The sequence below is a fragment of the Pelodiscus sinensis genome, chromosome 8 (genome assembly GCF_052426305.1).
Source record: "Pelodiscus sinensis isolate ZL-2025 chromosome 8, ASM5242630v1, whole genome shotgun sequence".
Taxonomy (NCBI): Eukaryota; Metazoa; Chordata; order Testudines; family Trionychidae; genus Pelodiscus; species Pelodiscus sinensis.
In genome coordinates, this window is record NC_143059.1 from 6,417,419 (window position 1) to 6,431,909 (window position 14,491).

Below are 14,491 nucleotides of genomic sequence, written 5' to 3' on the forward strand. Positions count from 1 at the left end.
CAGGCCCTGCTGTATGTAAGATGACTGAATATGCTAATTTAAAAAATATAACAATTTTTTAATCCTTTTTTCTGTATAACAGTTTTAATATTTTATAAGTAAACAAATACTGTTTGCAAGGGAAGCTGCAGGTCAGTGCAGAATCAAAGGCTGCTCTTAAAAGTTACTTTTATGGGGTTAAATTTGTGGCTCCTCAGATGCACAATAAAATCTGGCTCATGGAACTTGACAGCCTGTGAACGCAACCTCATGTAACCCTTAGAAACTACATTATAGCATGCAAGGTTCATTTTCTTATTGATGGGTTGCTTAAATAATGTACAGTATTGCTTGGTGAGGCTTCTATTCTATGTAATGCACTAAGAGGTAATATGGGTTTGCAATTAATTTGAATTAGCTGTGGTGTCTGGATTCCAGGCAAATTGACCATGCAGTTCTTGATTGGGCAGGATTAGTTTTTTTCTAACCTGTTAATTGTAAAAGCAAATAATGTTAGACTAGAAACATTAAACTACATTTGACACATTTTTCATTCTTTTGTAGTGAAAATGTGCTTTTTGGAATGGGAAATCCCCTTCTTGATATCTGTGCAGTCGTGGACAAAGACTTTCTTGACAGGTAAGTGTGAAGGCTTTTTTCACATTAACTTCCTAAATATTGCTCGTTGTTAATTCTAAAAATGCAACATGGAATCACGCATCTGCTTAATGCAAGTGCTTAACTTTATTCTTTTCAGGATTGTGGTCTCATTCCAGAAGAGCTCTCTAATGCATCATCAAGTTGATTCTCCCAACACTGTAGCAAAGCTTATTTCAGCGTTTGCTGACTGAGGAGAATTGCAGTGTCCTTTTATAACATATATTTATGTAATTGACAGTAATGATCAGTTACCTAATGTAGGCTGCACATGTTGTTTTCTCTTGGCCTTTGTTTTGTATTTGCAAAACTTTCCCATTGTTTCACCCTTCAGAATTCTTCATAGTAACCTAAGTAGATAGCTACATGTACAGCAAATATTGTCTTGCTTCATATGACAACCCTGATATAATCCAAAATAATATTTTCATGTCTTTTTTTCCCCTCTTCAGGAACCAGTTAATATTTTTAACTGATTTTTGTTTGGCCTATTTCTTCAATTTTCTGGCTTGTGGTATTTAACTTAGTTCTAATGTGCTACTTCAGAAGCTGTTTGTTCTCATGGATTCACCCCTTGACTGATTCTTCAGCCTTCCTGTAATTTGTCCAAACAGGCTTGCCACTTTACCACCAATGCCACCACCTATGTCCTATTGGTGTCATGAAGTTTCCTCATGCATTGAAGTAGCAGAGGCAACTGCAGCTCTCCATTAGCTGAAGCTTTCTGAGCCAGGTATTAATAGTGCACCAGTCACCAGACTGCCTCCCTGGATACTTCCACATACATTCAGCTCCTTCCAGTTGCTGTTCTTTCTCTCTTCTATTTTGTTTTGTTTCTTAGAGAATAGGTTAGTCCTGCCATTTAAACTAGTCAAAATTTAATCTTGACTTCAGGCTGTATAAATACGTTAAACATTCAGGCTTTGTCTACACTGCAAGATTTTGTGGCAGAAAATATGCTAATGAGAGACTCATTAGCATGAGTCTTGACATCATTAGCATATTTTCTGCCAGCATAAGGATCTTGCACAAGGGTTTTTTTGCGCAAAAGAGAAGCGGCTACGCTACCCCTCTTTGCGCAAAAACCCCTTGCGCAAAAAGAATCAGTAGAAAATATGATGATGATGTCGTGACTCATACCAATGAGTCCCTCATTAGCATATTTTCTGCTGCAAAAACTTGCAGTGTAGACATAGCCTCAGTGTTACCTTCATTACATCCCCTCAGTTGTTAATGGAAGTATTGGAATCATAGTCAATTCCTCAGTGGAAGAAAAAAGGAAAAGTTCTAGTTTTATTATTGACTTCTTAGCCTAATCTAACTTGCTTACATTTCTCTTGGTTCCCTATGAAAATCTTCTGCCTGTTTTATACTTGTATTTGTTTGGTCCACTAAGATTTTTTTTTTTAAATATGCCTCTTAATGAAAGAAAATAAGCATGACAATAAGTATTTGAAGTTTATATTTTGAAGGTAAGTTTTATAAGGAGCCTGATTGCAATAGAATTAGAAGTGAATCACTCAAATAAGTGGTTCTCAAACTGTTATGTGAGCCCGCTTTGTGAAAGCTGCTTGTGGGCTTGTGTCGCTTTGTTTACCTGAAGGCTCAGTAGCCATGGAGCCTCGTGGCTCCCATTGGCTCCAGTTTGCCATATCCAGCCATGGGGAGCTGCAGGAAGGTCGTCTACCTCCTGGGATGGGGGGACAGCTAGAGGAGGCAGGTTGGCTCCTGGGGCAGGCCCTGGAATATGGTAACTCTCAGACAGATGCCCTCTAAGATTATTGGGGAACTGCTGCCAGGAGAAAGGAGGGGAAAGCCCACAGAAGTCCCTGAGTTGGGGGAAGAGACAGGCTTGAGATGTGGAACTTTTTACCAGTTTTATAAGGAAGACATGAAAGCTTGAATCCCTGAGAAAAGGCCTGAATTGCCTCAGTATAGTTCCAGTTCCTCCTTCAGCTGTAGAGAAAAGCCAGCAGCCTACAAGTTAGTTTTATATCTGGAGCTATCTTCCTCTTTCTGTATAGAGCAGACCTTATCAACAGTGCTGTAATTAAAAAGAAAAAAGAAAAGGATATTTTATTTACAGTCGACCTACATTCTCCTGGATCTCTTGATTCGGTCCAGGAACTGAGAATCTTAACTGGTAATGCTTTTTTATTATAACTGTTTTGAGTTGCATCCACTGTTCTAAACTTATTTTAGTTAGTGAGTAAGCAGACATCACTAACTTAATGATACTCTTTTAACTTATTGAATGATGATGGCATTTGGCACAAATTTAATTTTCTGCTCACAGAGTTAAAGCAGTGTTGTTGTTGCTTCGAATGAGGGAATCTTTTAGCACCAGTGGCCCTGTGAACTTCAATAACATACGTGCTAGAGTAGTATGAGAGCTGTCAAAACTAATTGCATGGTACAAGCTTGATTCTTGCCATTGGTGCATTAACTGAACTGTGATAACAGTAATGATGTAAGGACCTCAAATTCTCTGTAGAAGGATATATGGGAAGTTGAGATAAAGTTTTGCCTTCAGGGTATTATATCTTTAAAGTCATCCTGAGGTTACTGAGTATTCATTCTGGGAAACTACCATTACATACAATACACTTTGAAATTGGGGTAGAGTGTTTATGAATATTTTATATATTATTACCTTCCTCTTTACCACTATTTTTATTTTTCAGAAATGGTAGTTCCAAATCTTTGCCTAGTAAATACCCTATAGATCAGAGGTTTTCAAACTGTGGTCAATGGACCACCAGTGATCTGCAAGCTCATTTATGTGGTCTGAGAATAGTTCCGCCTATGGTATGCTGCTCCATCCCAGAGCAGGAACTTTTGCCAGGTAGTCAGACCCCAACTGAGAGTACCCTGATAGGCTCTGGACAGACTTATTTAAGGACAAAGTCCAGGGAAGGCTATAGAGACATTACAACCGAAGGGTTTCATGATTCATGATGGGCCCTATTGGACTGTTAATAGACTGAGCTGTAATAAGAGGGCTTCCAGACATCACTGAAGATAGTCTCAGTTGGATCATATATTCTAGAAGGAGCTTTTGTTTTCAAACAAAGACTGTGTGATTCTGCCAGGAGCAGAATCACCAAAAACCTGCCCTATAAGCAGCCATCCGGGAGGGGGACCTTGAGCAGAGACATCAAGAAAAAGTTGCAGATACATACATGCTTGGCCAAGGGGTGCTCACCTGAGGTGAATGCACTCCATTGCACTACCGGTCAAAGTAGAAAATGGCTGTTCTTGGACTGGTTGTTAGATTCCATGCCAAATAAAATTCTAAAGCAGCATATGGATAGTCCAGGCTCACAAATTATTTTGCTAATACAATTTTTTCTCACAACTTATATAAAATCAGTGAAATCTGTTTTTCTGTGTGTAGTTTTTCAGTATTTGCAAAACAAACAGTAGAGCATTGGCATTTTAAAGCAAAAATGTCTATTTTCTTGTCAAATGGAGCAAAGAACAAAAATTACTCTGCATTCATTAAGTAGAAATTTATCATGTCAACTGATATTAGAAATACAAGTATAATACAGTTTTTCCAAAAATGACTTCAGATTACTAAGACATTTTTCCTTCCCTCTTAAGTAAACAATATTGTACTAAGAATACTTTGAGAATTTTTTTTGGTAAACAAACTGGCTTCTGTGGCACGGGACTTGACTCTAAACAAGAGAGTCTTAATTTGTATTCACATTCAATTCACTGTGAATTAGGATAGCTTGTTCTCCATCCAAAAGATTGATTGAGTCATGCCCCAGTATACCAAGCATGTGTGGGTTTTTTCCCTTTTAGGTTGAATCTATGTAAAATCCTACTTTTAGTTGGGTATGGTTGAAGACATTTCCTGCTGTTCAAGACAGTGGCTTTGTGGGTTTTTTTCCTGTCCCCTTTCTAAAACTAGTATTGACAGCAACAAATAGGAAAGAATAGAGGGATGTTTCTAGATACTATAGTAATGAAGTAAAACAGTCTGCTCAAGAATTACCACAGATATCAATCCTATAATAAGGAAAAACATGCATTTAATCAGTTCCCTAATTTCTCATTTTTTTTATACATATGATCTGTAATTGAAGTTGCTTTTAGGGGAAAAATTTAAAATTTTAATTTTAGTATTTTGGAATTCAGTTTCTTCAAAAAGAGTTATAAAATGTGGCTATTAAGTGGAACAATGTGACACTGCTCTTTGGTCAATCTCTATTGCAGTGACACTGCTCTTTGGTCAGTCTCGAGTGCAGTATTTCCCAAAGTGTGGTCCATGGCCCAGTACGGGTCCTTAGAAAAATTATCACGCATGATCCTATTAATTTGTGTGACAGCGTAGCAGCACCCTACGCTGCCGAGCCCAGCGGCGCAGCCCTCTTGGGAGAGAGCCTGCCTCCGTGGTGTGTCTGCCGGGCATGCTTCCGGGCGGCGGGGCTAGATCCGTTGGGCTCTAGGACCCAGGGAGAAGGCCGAGCGCACTGATGCAGAATGTCGGATGCAGCTGGGGGAGCCGGTGCCGGCCAATAAAGCAGCGGGGATTGGGGCTGGGAGGGGCAGAACAACCTGCTGGGTGCCGTGCGCACTGACACAGAATGCCTGTGCCGGATGCACCTGGGGGAGCCGGTGCCGGCTGATAAAGTGGCCGGGATTGGGGCCGGGGGGGAACAACCTGCTGGTCACGTAGGGTCAGCGACACAATTTATTTGCATATTCATAATTTGCTTAATGAATATGCAAATAAATGTTACCGGTCCTCCAAAAGCTTGCTAATGGGTTTACTGGTCCCCAGTATCAAAAAGATTGGGAACCACTGCTCTAGTGGATTGTATTTGTATTTGATTTCAGTTATGCATACTACCCTGTATCATTTTGATATGTATCGTAATGGAGAATAGTCAAGTAGAAATTTGGTTTCTTCACTTTCTGGTTTCAAAGTTAGAAATTTCCAGAACATACTTCCTCATTTGAGCTGATCTTTTATGTGATATTGCAGCAAATGTACATGGCAATATATCATTTGTTGTGACTTGATAACTTTGGAAACTAGCTAGCACAATGTGGATATAAAGATATATATGGAATAGGAACGTTAAATAATTAAATAGTAAGCATGAAGCTTTTACTGGTATGTTTATTGGTTAACTGACTATTGGAAGTGAATTCCAGCGGTGGCCAGCTGCATCAAGCCGGAGCAACCCCCGCCGTGGCTGGACTGGCAGGTTGAGCCGTGGGTCCTCATGGCTGCAATGGGACCCCATGGATGCAACAGGGGTGGGTAGCAACAGCTGAGTCAAAACAGTTAACTGGTTAAGCATTGTCCTTTAACCAGTTAACTATTTTAACGCCCCTACTATGAAAGCTATCTTTCAACTTTATCTTCCTTTATTCTTTAATATAGGGCTACTCAACTTTGACAGCCCCGCGGGGCCACAATGACACTCTCAGCACATGGCGAAGGCCGCAACTTAAGTGTGGTTGCATGTATATGTAAATATATGCAAATAGCTTTCCACACTGACAGGCATGAATACAAAATTTAAGGCAGGACTACGCAACACACAGGCCCTATTTAAGTCAGTTCTGCTGTTACCTGATTTCCATCCATATGACAGCACTTGAATGAGCAATGACAGTCCAGCAATTTAACTACTAAAACATGTATCAACAGAAGACCATTATATTGATTACTTTTTTGTTTTAGCTCCCACCTGTGGGCCGCAAACAAATGGGCTGCAGGCCATATGTGGCCCATGGACTGCGTGTTGAGTAGTCCTGCTTTAATGCATGGTTTTTATTGCTGCAATTTAGTAATAGCATCTTAGGAACATCTGATGCATTTCTGTAAACTATCTGATTTACTATACTACAACAACTAAAAACAAGGTCTTTATTTTCTCCAATACACAGACATTTTGACGGGTGTATTGCCTCCTTATATGATGCAGAAAAGAGACTTGCTATTGCAGAACCTTGAGCTACTTTGTCCCCTTCATGATAAAATGATATCACTCTCTTCCCTTCCTCTTTCTGCTCCCTGTGAGAAAAAACATTCAGCTTTAAAAAAGGAACAGAATGATTTAGGATTCCTGTTTGTTTAAATTTAACTAAACAGAAGAATGCCTGATTGGGGCCACCTGCAGCAAGATGGATTCTAGATGGGCTCTCTTGTTTTAGTTGGTAAAAATGAGAAAGAAAGCAATATTTCAGCCCTAGTTTGCTGTGGAACTTTTATATTTTTATATGATTTTGTAGGCAAGTAGGTTTTACGTGAGGTGAAACTTGAGGTTACACAAGACAAATTGGACTCTTCAAAGTGGTATAGTATTCTGGCAAGGTTGATATCAGAAGATCAAAGAAGGCAGCCACTCTCCATTCCTGGCTGTTAAGACTCTGCAGGGCAGCACTTGGGTGTGATTCAAATGCTTACATCTTAATGGATTCTGCTCTTCTTATTAAGCTATTATTTCTTACTCTCCCCTCATGATATCATAGCTTCCCAAAGTATTCATTTCAGCATAGCTTCCCCCAGGTTTTCAAAAGAAGTGCTGAAGTTATAATTCTGCATGTTCTCGGAGTCTGTCCAGCATCTAAAGAGATGCAGTAATCTGAGGAAGATGGACTGGGTTCAAAATTGAGTTGAAATCCCATTGACTATTCAGTTAGTTTAAGTAATCTAAATCCCTAGAGCTTCATTAAGTTCACTTAGCAGAGCTGGAATTTCAGAACAGATGGAAAAACCTCTTAAGTTTGGAGGGCTGGTCACTTCCCTAGATCAAGGGGGATTTTTTTTTTAAGGGAGAGGGAGATAGGCCTTTATCAACTACTTGACAGTTTGCTTTCCAGTTAAATCATTTCACCTAAAAAGTGAAAAATGTATGCTTGACTTGAATTTTTTTATGATTTAACACACAGATGACAAAGTTGAGTTTTCTACAGCCTGAGGTTTGTTATTTAGATGGTAATAACATGATTAGTAAAATATTGCCAGTTGTCAAACAACATCTGATATAAATTGTCTAATAGCAAAATGGATTGACATTTTAAATCTTGAAACATGTTCTGCTCTCTGGCATATCTGTCGAGTAAGGCCTTGTCCATACTGGGAGTTATTTGTGATTAACTCCATGTGTGGGTGCTCTTGTTCAAGAATAAGTGCCTTATTCTGAATTAGTTGAATTCATTTTGGAACTAGATTAAGCTCATTTAAAATAATGTATTCGTATTCCGGAGTAAGGGCATCTACACTCGGTGTTTATCAGGAATAGTTTATCTGCTTTAAGATCACGCTTTCTCTTACTTCAGGTTAACTTTTATGTGTAAACCAGCATTTAAATCCCATGAATATACAGAAGAAAAATAAATGTGCAACTACTCTAGAATCTTTAGAATTATGAACATCTAAGGAAGAGAGGCTGTCCATAAGTTTAACACAGAAATGTTCATAATTCTCAATAAAACTTGATAGTTTTTTCAAGAGTTTTCAACTGAACATTGACTTTGAAACTTTGAAGCTTTGAAACTTTACTATGTGGAAGAAATATGTTGCTTCCCTTTTATTTATTTATTTATTTATTTATTTATTTAGTATGTTACATTTACCATAGTACTGTATTGTATTTGGAATTTTGTTGTTTTGGTTTTTTGGTCTCTGCTGCTGCCTGATTGCATATTTCTAATTCCAAATGAGGTTGTTCACAAAGAAGTTGGTAACTGAGTTCGTAATTCCGAGGTTCTGCTGTGTAAACAATGGAAAGATTTCTCTTCTAGTTTTGAAAAACAAACAAAAAAAACCCACTCCTATTTATAGGAGTGCGAAACCAATAATAATCTTCAAAGTTGTACAGTGAGTGCTTCCATTATACAACGTCACTGTAGTTTACTGTTGGAAAATAACATTCTGGATTGATTTGTGGCATACCAGTTCCTGGTTAGGGAGTGGCTGTTGTTTTTTTCACCCATATTCTGAACTGACTGACTTATATTTATCACTTGACTTACAGTGGAGACTGTTAGTCACGCATCCAGGAACTCTATTTTAATTTTTCTTTTTGTGATGAATGGGAGGATATCCACACAAGACTTTATTTCCATTTTTAAGACTCTTCTTTTTGATGATGATAAACTGATGGAATGAATTTACTACATCATCACTGCCACACTCAGTTGACTACTGGCATATGCTTTTGACGTTAACTACAGAGCTATAGTGTATATACTGAGCTTGATCTCATATGTTATGCACATTGCTTTTAAGAAAATCCATGTATGCAATGTGATGGTAATGAGTGGTATTCCAAACTTTAAGGTGCTGCATGTGTTGAATTCAATGGTTAATTCAACTATGGCATATAACTTTGATTTAAAAGAATAACCGTTCAAAATACTCTACTCCAGCTATGCTTGTATTCTTAAGATTGCCTTCTGAAAACCCTGCAACCACACTTATGTCAAGTAGGCTTTAATGGAATATCACATTGAAGGGAAGAGAGGAAAGTAAGTTAGAGTATGTCTAAACTACATCCTTTTTCAATAAAGGGATGTAAATTTTACATATAGAAATTGTAAATGAAGCCGGGATTTGAATTTCCCACGCTTCATTTACATAATGGCGTCTGTGGCTTTTTTTGAAAAGACCCTTTTTTGGTGGGGGGGGAAACGCGGTCAAGATGGGGATCTTTTGACAGAAATGGCCTGTTTTGAAAGCTCCTATAAACCTCACTTTTTGAGGGTACGGGATCTTTTGAAATGGGGCATTTGTCAAAAGATCGCCATCTTGACCATGTTTTTTTCCCCTCCCAAAAAGCGGCTTTTGGGGGGGGGGGGGAAGCTTCGTCTGTCATTATGTAAATGAAGCATGGGAAATTGAAATCCTGGCTTTATTTACAATTTCGCTATGTCTAATTTACATCCCTTTATCGAAAAAGGGATGTAGTTTAGACATACCCTTGCAGTCTGAATTCCTGTGGAGGTGCTGGGTATATAGTTGGGGTGGGTTACTAGCATTTATCTCTCTTGGAGTAGTTAAAATCTAGAGCTAAGTTGCCATTTGTGTTGGCAAACAAAATCTAAAATAACATTTTTGCAAATGATGCTGCCAAGTAGATCGGATTAAACACTGAGAGAGATGGTTCATGCACATTTCAGCAATTTCGAAGTAGTCTCTTGTTTGTTTTGGTTGTATGTGGATGTCTTTGTATATTTAAGGGAGCCATGTGTGTTTGTGGAATTTGTTCTGGTTTTGTACTGCTATTTCTAAAACAGACTTGGATGCAGAGTTGAAAAGCTCTTAGCAACAAACCTGTTTTGTGGTTGGTAAAAGCAGAAACAGTTTATAGATGTTAGCTTGTACTGGAAAAGAAACAATACAACATAATTTGTCACTAATGACAGTTCAGATATCAAATATTCAAAAGAATGTACAGCGCTCAAGCTGTCAATAGACTGAAATTGACTTGCACAAAATGTATAAGGTTATTTATTAAAAAAATAAACAACTGTTCACAGTTTGCAAATATGAAAGGCTAACTTGAAATATGGTCTTGGAGTGAGTAGAGCATGGAATCTAGAACATCTGTTGAAAATCATGGCAAAGGGAATGTGTTTGTGGTAAAAGTAATATGAATTACATATAATTTTCAGAGAACGATTCTTAGAAGACAGGAGAAATCTTGTACAGTTACATACACCAGCAGTTTAATTTTTTTGGCACACTTTCCTTTTCAAATACTTAAGTGCTTGCATCTCTTTTATTGTAATTTATGACCCTCTGATTTGGTTTATAAGAGGCTTGTCAAAACAGTTAGCTTCAATCCAGAGTGATAGGGCAAACCTTATTAAATGCATCATTGCTTGCCTGAGTGAGGTGATTAACAAGCTGTGGCCTTTTTTCTTTGTAATCCATTTTAATCATTTAAACCTATTATTGTTTTAATTTCTAAAGCCCTTTAAATCTGTTACAATATTAATAGCTGTTTCAAATCCTGATTTACAAACACAGACTCCTCACTGACAATTTGAATGAGCTGTTGGCATAACATTATGTTCCTTAGATTACTACTATGTTAAAATTCAGAATTAGTGATTTTTATATTATAAACTGAAAAAATTGCAAAGGTCATGATCTGAAAATATTGAAAGGACTTTTACACTGAGGAAAATTCTATACGTTACTCTAAAATTATCTAAATATTTCTGGGTCCGATGCAGGCCGAATAAGCTTCTGCCCAAACATACTGACAAAAAAGTTTTGAAAAATCTGATGATGCGGGGGGGGGGGAGATGGGAAAGCATGAGAAACTCCTCCTGCTCAAATACTATATAAAGTGTGGTTACATTTTCTCCAGAACTTAAAACACTGATATTTCTAGTTTAGCAACTTTCTTGAGTAAACTACCTTGCTCTGGATTTCTGCTTTGAGTTTATTATTATTATTAATCCTCTTCGCTCCTGATGGAGCATAAGGCGCCAACGAATCTTCTCCAGCCTTCACAGTCCTGAGAAAGCTGGCTGACTTCTTCCAAGGTCGTGCCCGTCCTCCTCCAGGTGCCCAACGGCCTCCCTCTTTTACGCTTTCCAGGTGGAGTCTATCTGAGTGCCATATGAGGGAGTCTTGTTTCCCTCATCCGATGGACATACCCCAGCCATCTCCAGCATCTCTGCTTGATCTCGTCCACAACATTGTTGATGCCAGCGTGTTGGCTTATCTCCTTGTTGGTAACATGCTGTTCCCAGCGGTCTCTGAGGATACGACAAAGGGACCGTTCTTCAAAGCCTCTGAGTCTGCTCTCAATCTTCTTGTTGAGTTTAAATGCTTTGAGTTTAAATGTCTTTATTTATACAAGAACTCTTGTTGACAAGCACAAACACTACTTGAAGATCTGGTTCCACTTAGTGCACTAAACTCAACTCATTGCCAGTGGGAGGAGTGCTCCATTTTTTCCTAGTGTGATCATATCTTAGTAGAGAGACTATCAAACTCATAGACCACCTCTCTCTCTCTCATTCACAATTGCATAACTTGCCTATGGTGACTTCAGAAATTGGTAATGTCAGAGAGCATTAATTTTCAAAGATTAATTTTCTCCTTTTGCTCTTAATTTCATATCATTTCCCTATCATTTAGCTTTCTTCTCTGTTGAATATATTATCCAGCTACCTGATTATCTTTTTTTGAGGCCAGAAGAGAACATAAGTTCATGGTGAAGGCTAGAACTTTAACAGTGTTCAAAAAAGATAGTCACTGATGGACCCTAACTTCCGTGAGTCTATTAGCTAGGATGGGTGGGATTGGTGTCCCTAGAGTCTATTTCTCTGGAGGGTGGGTGATGGGGGAGGGATCACAGGAGGATTATCTGTTGTGTTGTCTCCCTCTGGGGCGTCTGGTATTGGCCACTGTTGGCAGACAGGATACTGGGCTGGATGGACCATTGGTCTGACCCAGCATAGCTGTTCTTACCTTCTTATCTCTTCTGATAGTCTGCTTGCTTCTCCCCTGTTTACACATCTAAATATCACAATGGATTGCTTCACCACAGTCTCATGCTTTGTTGTTTCTTATCCACTGTGACTCTTAAATCCTTTTCAGAATCATTGCATTTCAAGGTCCAGTTCATTCACTTCCTGTATCTTGCATTCTTTGTACCTAGCTGTGTGACTTTGTATTTAATTGTATTAAAAGGCATTTTATTTGAATAGGCCCAGGTTACCGAGTGATCCAGATAACTGTGTGACTGCCTCATCCACCTCATTTATCATTCCGTCAGTCTTTATATCTCCTGTCAAGTTTATCAGCAAAGATTTTATATTTAATTCCGGATCGCTCATAAAAATGTTGAAAAGCATTCAACATAAAAATGTTGAATGTTAATACTGATCCCCGTGAGACCCATCCAGAAACAGCTCTAACTTTCCCCTCTATCAGTGCTTCTCAAAGTGTATTCCGCGGACTACCACAAGTCCTATGCCACCCTGCATGTGGGCAACAGCCCAAGGCTCAACTCCTCCCCCCGCCACAGTGGGAAGCCTGTACTGGTGCTCCAGCTTCACGGCATCCTCTCCCCCTTCCCCCCCAAAGGTTGGAGCACCAGCGCCAGCTTCCTGCTGTGGGGAGGGGAGAGGTTGAGCCTCTCGGGCTGGGTTGGATTTGCAGGGGGAACAAGCAGCTCCACACTGTCCCGTTCCCCCTCCCTCTAGCTGCGGGAAGCACTGCCTGCAGGCTTTCCCTGCTGCTTCCATTGTCCAGAATCATAGCCAATGGGAGTTGCAGGATGCGGTGCCTGGGAGCAGCAGGGGGAGTGAAGTCAGTTAAGGTCTCTTCCCCCCCCGGCCCCCCCCCCGGTCTCCTCATATCCAGACCCTGCACCACCATCCCCTATATGCACCTCTCCTCCTGCTGAAACCCTGCACGCCCAGCCTGCTCCTGCACACTCCCTCCTTGCCAGACCTTCAACCTCGAGCCTGCTCCTGCACCCAGCAGGGCTGAAAGCTGCCACAGGTCAAGGTGGAGAGGGCTGGCCCCACAGCTGCAGAAGAAGTGGGGCTGAGGGTAGTCAGTGCCACCTGGACTGCGGAGCTGGCCCTTCTCCCGTCCCTCAAAGCTGTGGAAAGTGGTACTCTGGTGCTCCTGCAGCAGTTCAAAGCAGCCTGGAGCTCCTTTGAATGGCTGGTCCCCAGGAAAATTGCCCCTGTCCCCACCCCCACCCCATTGGTGGACCTGCCTGCACCCATTTTGTCATCATGGGTCATTGGCTGGTGGTCTGCGGAAAAGTTTACATTGAGCAGGGTGGGCTGCAAGCCACAAAGTTTGAGAACCACTGCCCTAGATGAATGCTTAGCACTCTCTTCTGGGCACTGATTCGTCTGCTGTAGGTGGTCAGCAGTTACAGCAATTTGACTGTTGGAGGTTTTGGATTTGCTGAAAGTAAACCTTCATTGTGGGGCCTTTTATCTTTGCAATGTCCAAATTACCCTGCATCTTTCAGTTTAATGGTAAAGAATACCAATTCCTGGACTCCACATCATCTTTGCCTAAGAAGTTCAGTAAATATTTTCTAAAGAACAGAATAGCTTTGCTTATTTACTGTGTTATTGTACGGGAATGATTTAAAAAAAAATTAAATAAAATAAATTGCTGACCTGGATGTGGCATTGTGAACACAATGCACAATTCCTTGGTCAGCTGCAGCAACTGATTGTTGCTTTCAAGGTGAATTCTTAGATAAGAACCTGGCTGTATTGTTGTATGATATTGCCACAGTTGTGGCTAGCTCTAGATTTAAGAGAGGTGCTATTGAGGTGGTAATATATGAGAACTAGGGCTGTCTGTGTGTAGACGACTACACAATTAACCGATAAGCCTGAGCTTGTCGGTTAATCTAGTTGACTACACACATTCCCCTCCGCCTGCCTCTCTATCAGATGGCTTAAATGAGCACTGGATCCGCCTGCCCTCACCGCCTCCGTGTTGCTGCCACTGATAGAGATGCAGCATCACGCAGGGTGAGAGAAGCAGGTGGGAGCCCATTCGTGTGGGGGGCCAGCTTTCAAGAAGACTTCCCGCGAATGTCAGCTCTGTGGACCTGTCTGTCACCCTTTGCTGCCTCCTGCAGAGGTGGGGGAAGAGGGACAGGCAGGCAGGAGCTGGCTTAAAAGCTGGTTTCCCCCCCAGCTCCATGGTGCCACCTGCCTCCTCCACCCACACTGCTGTCTATCATAAGCAGCAGTGTGGGGGGAGGGCAGTGGGGCTGCCATGAAGCCCCTGTCTATAGGGCATCAAACCTCCCTGTAGACAGGGGCTGCTGCTGCGGAGCAGCCTATGTCTGGGGGGAGTTCGCCTTGTCCCCCTTGCCAT

The 14,491-nt window shown here is 40.5% G+C and overlaps 1 protein-coding gene across 4 annotated transcripts in view; it reads left to right on the forward strand.

The window, feature by feature from the left end:
- Positions 1-14,491, forward strand: part of ADK (adenosine kinase) — a 417,444-nt gene that overhangs the window by 19,757 nt on the left and 383,196 nt on the right. For all 4 annotated transcript variants that reach the window (XM_075935762.2, XM_075935764.2, XM_075935763.2 and 1 more), the window contains exon 2: positions 544-618. In XM_075935762.2, coding sequence (XP_075791877.2) covers positions 544-618 — 75 coding nt within the window. The remainder of the gene's footprint in view (positions 1-543; positions 619-14,491) is intronic.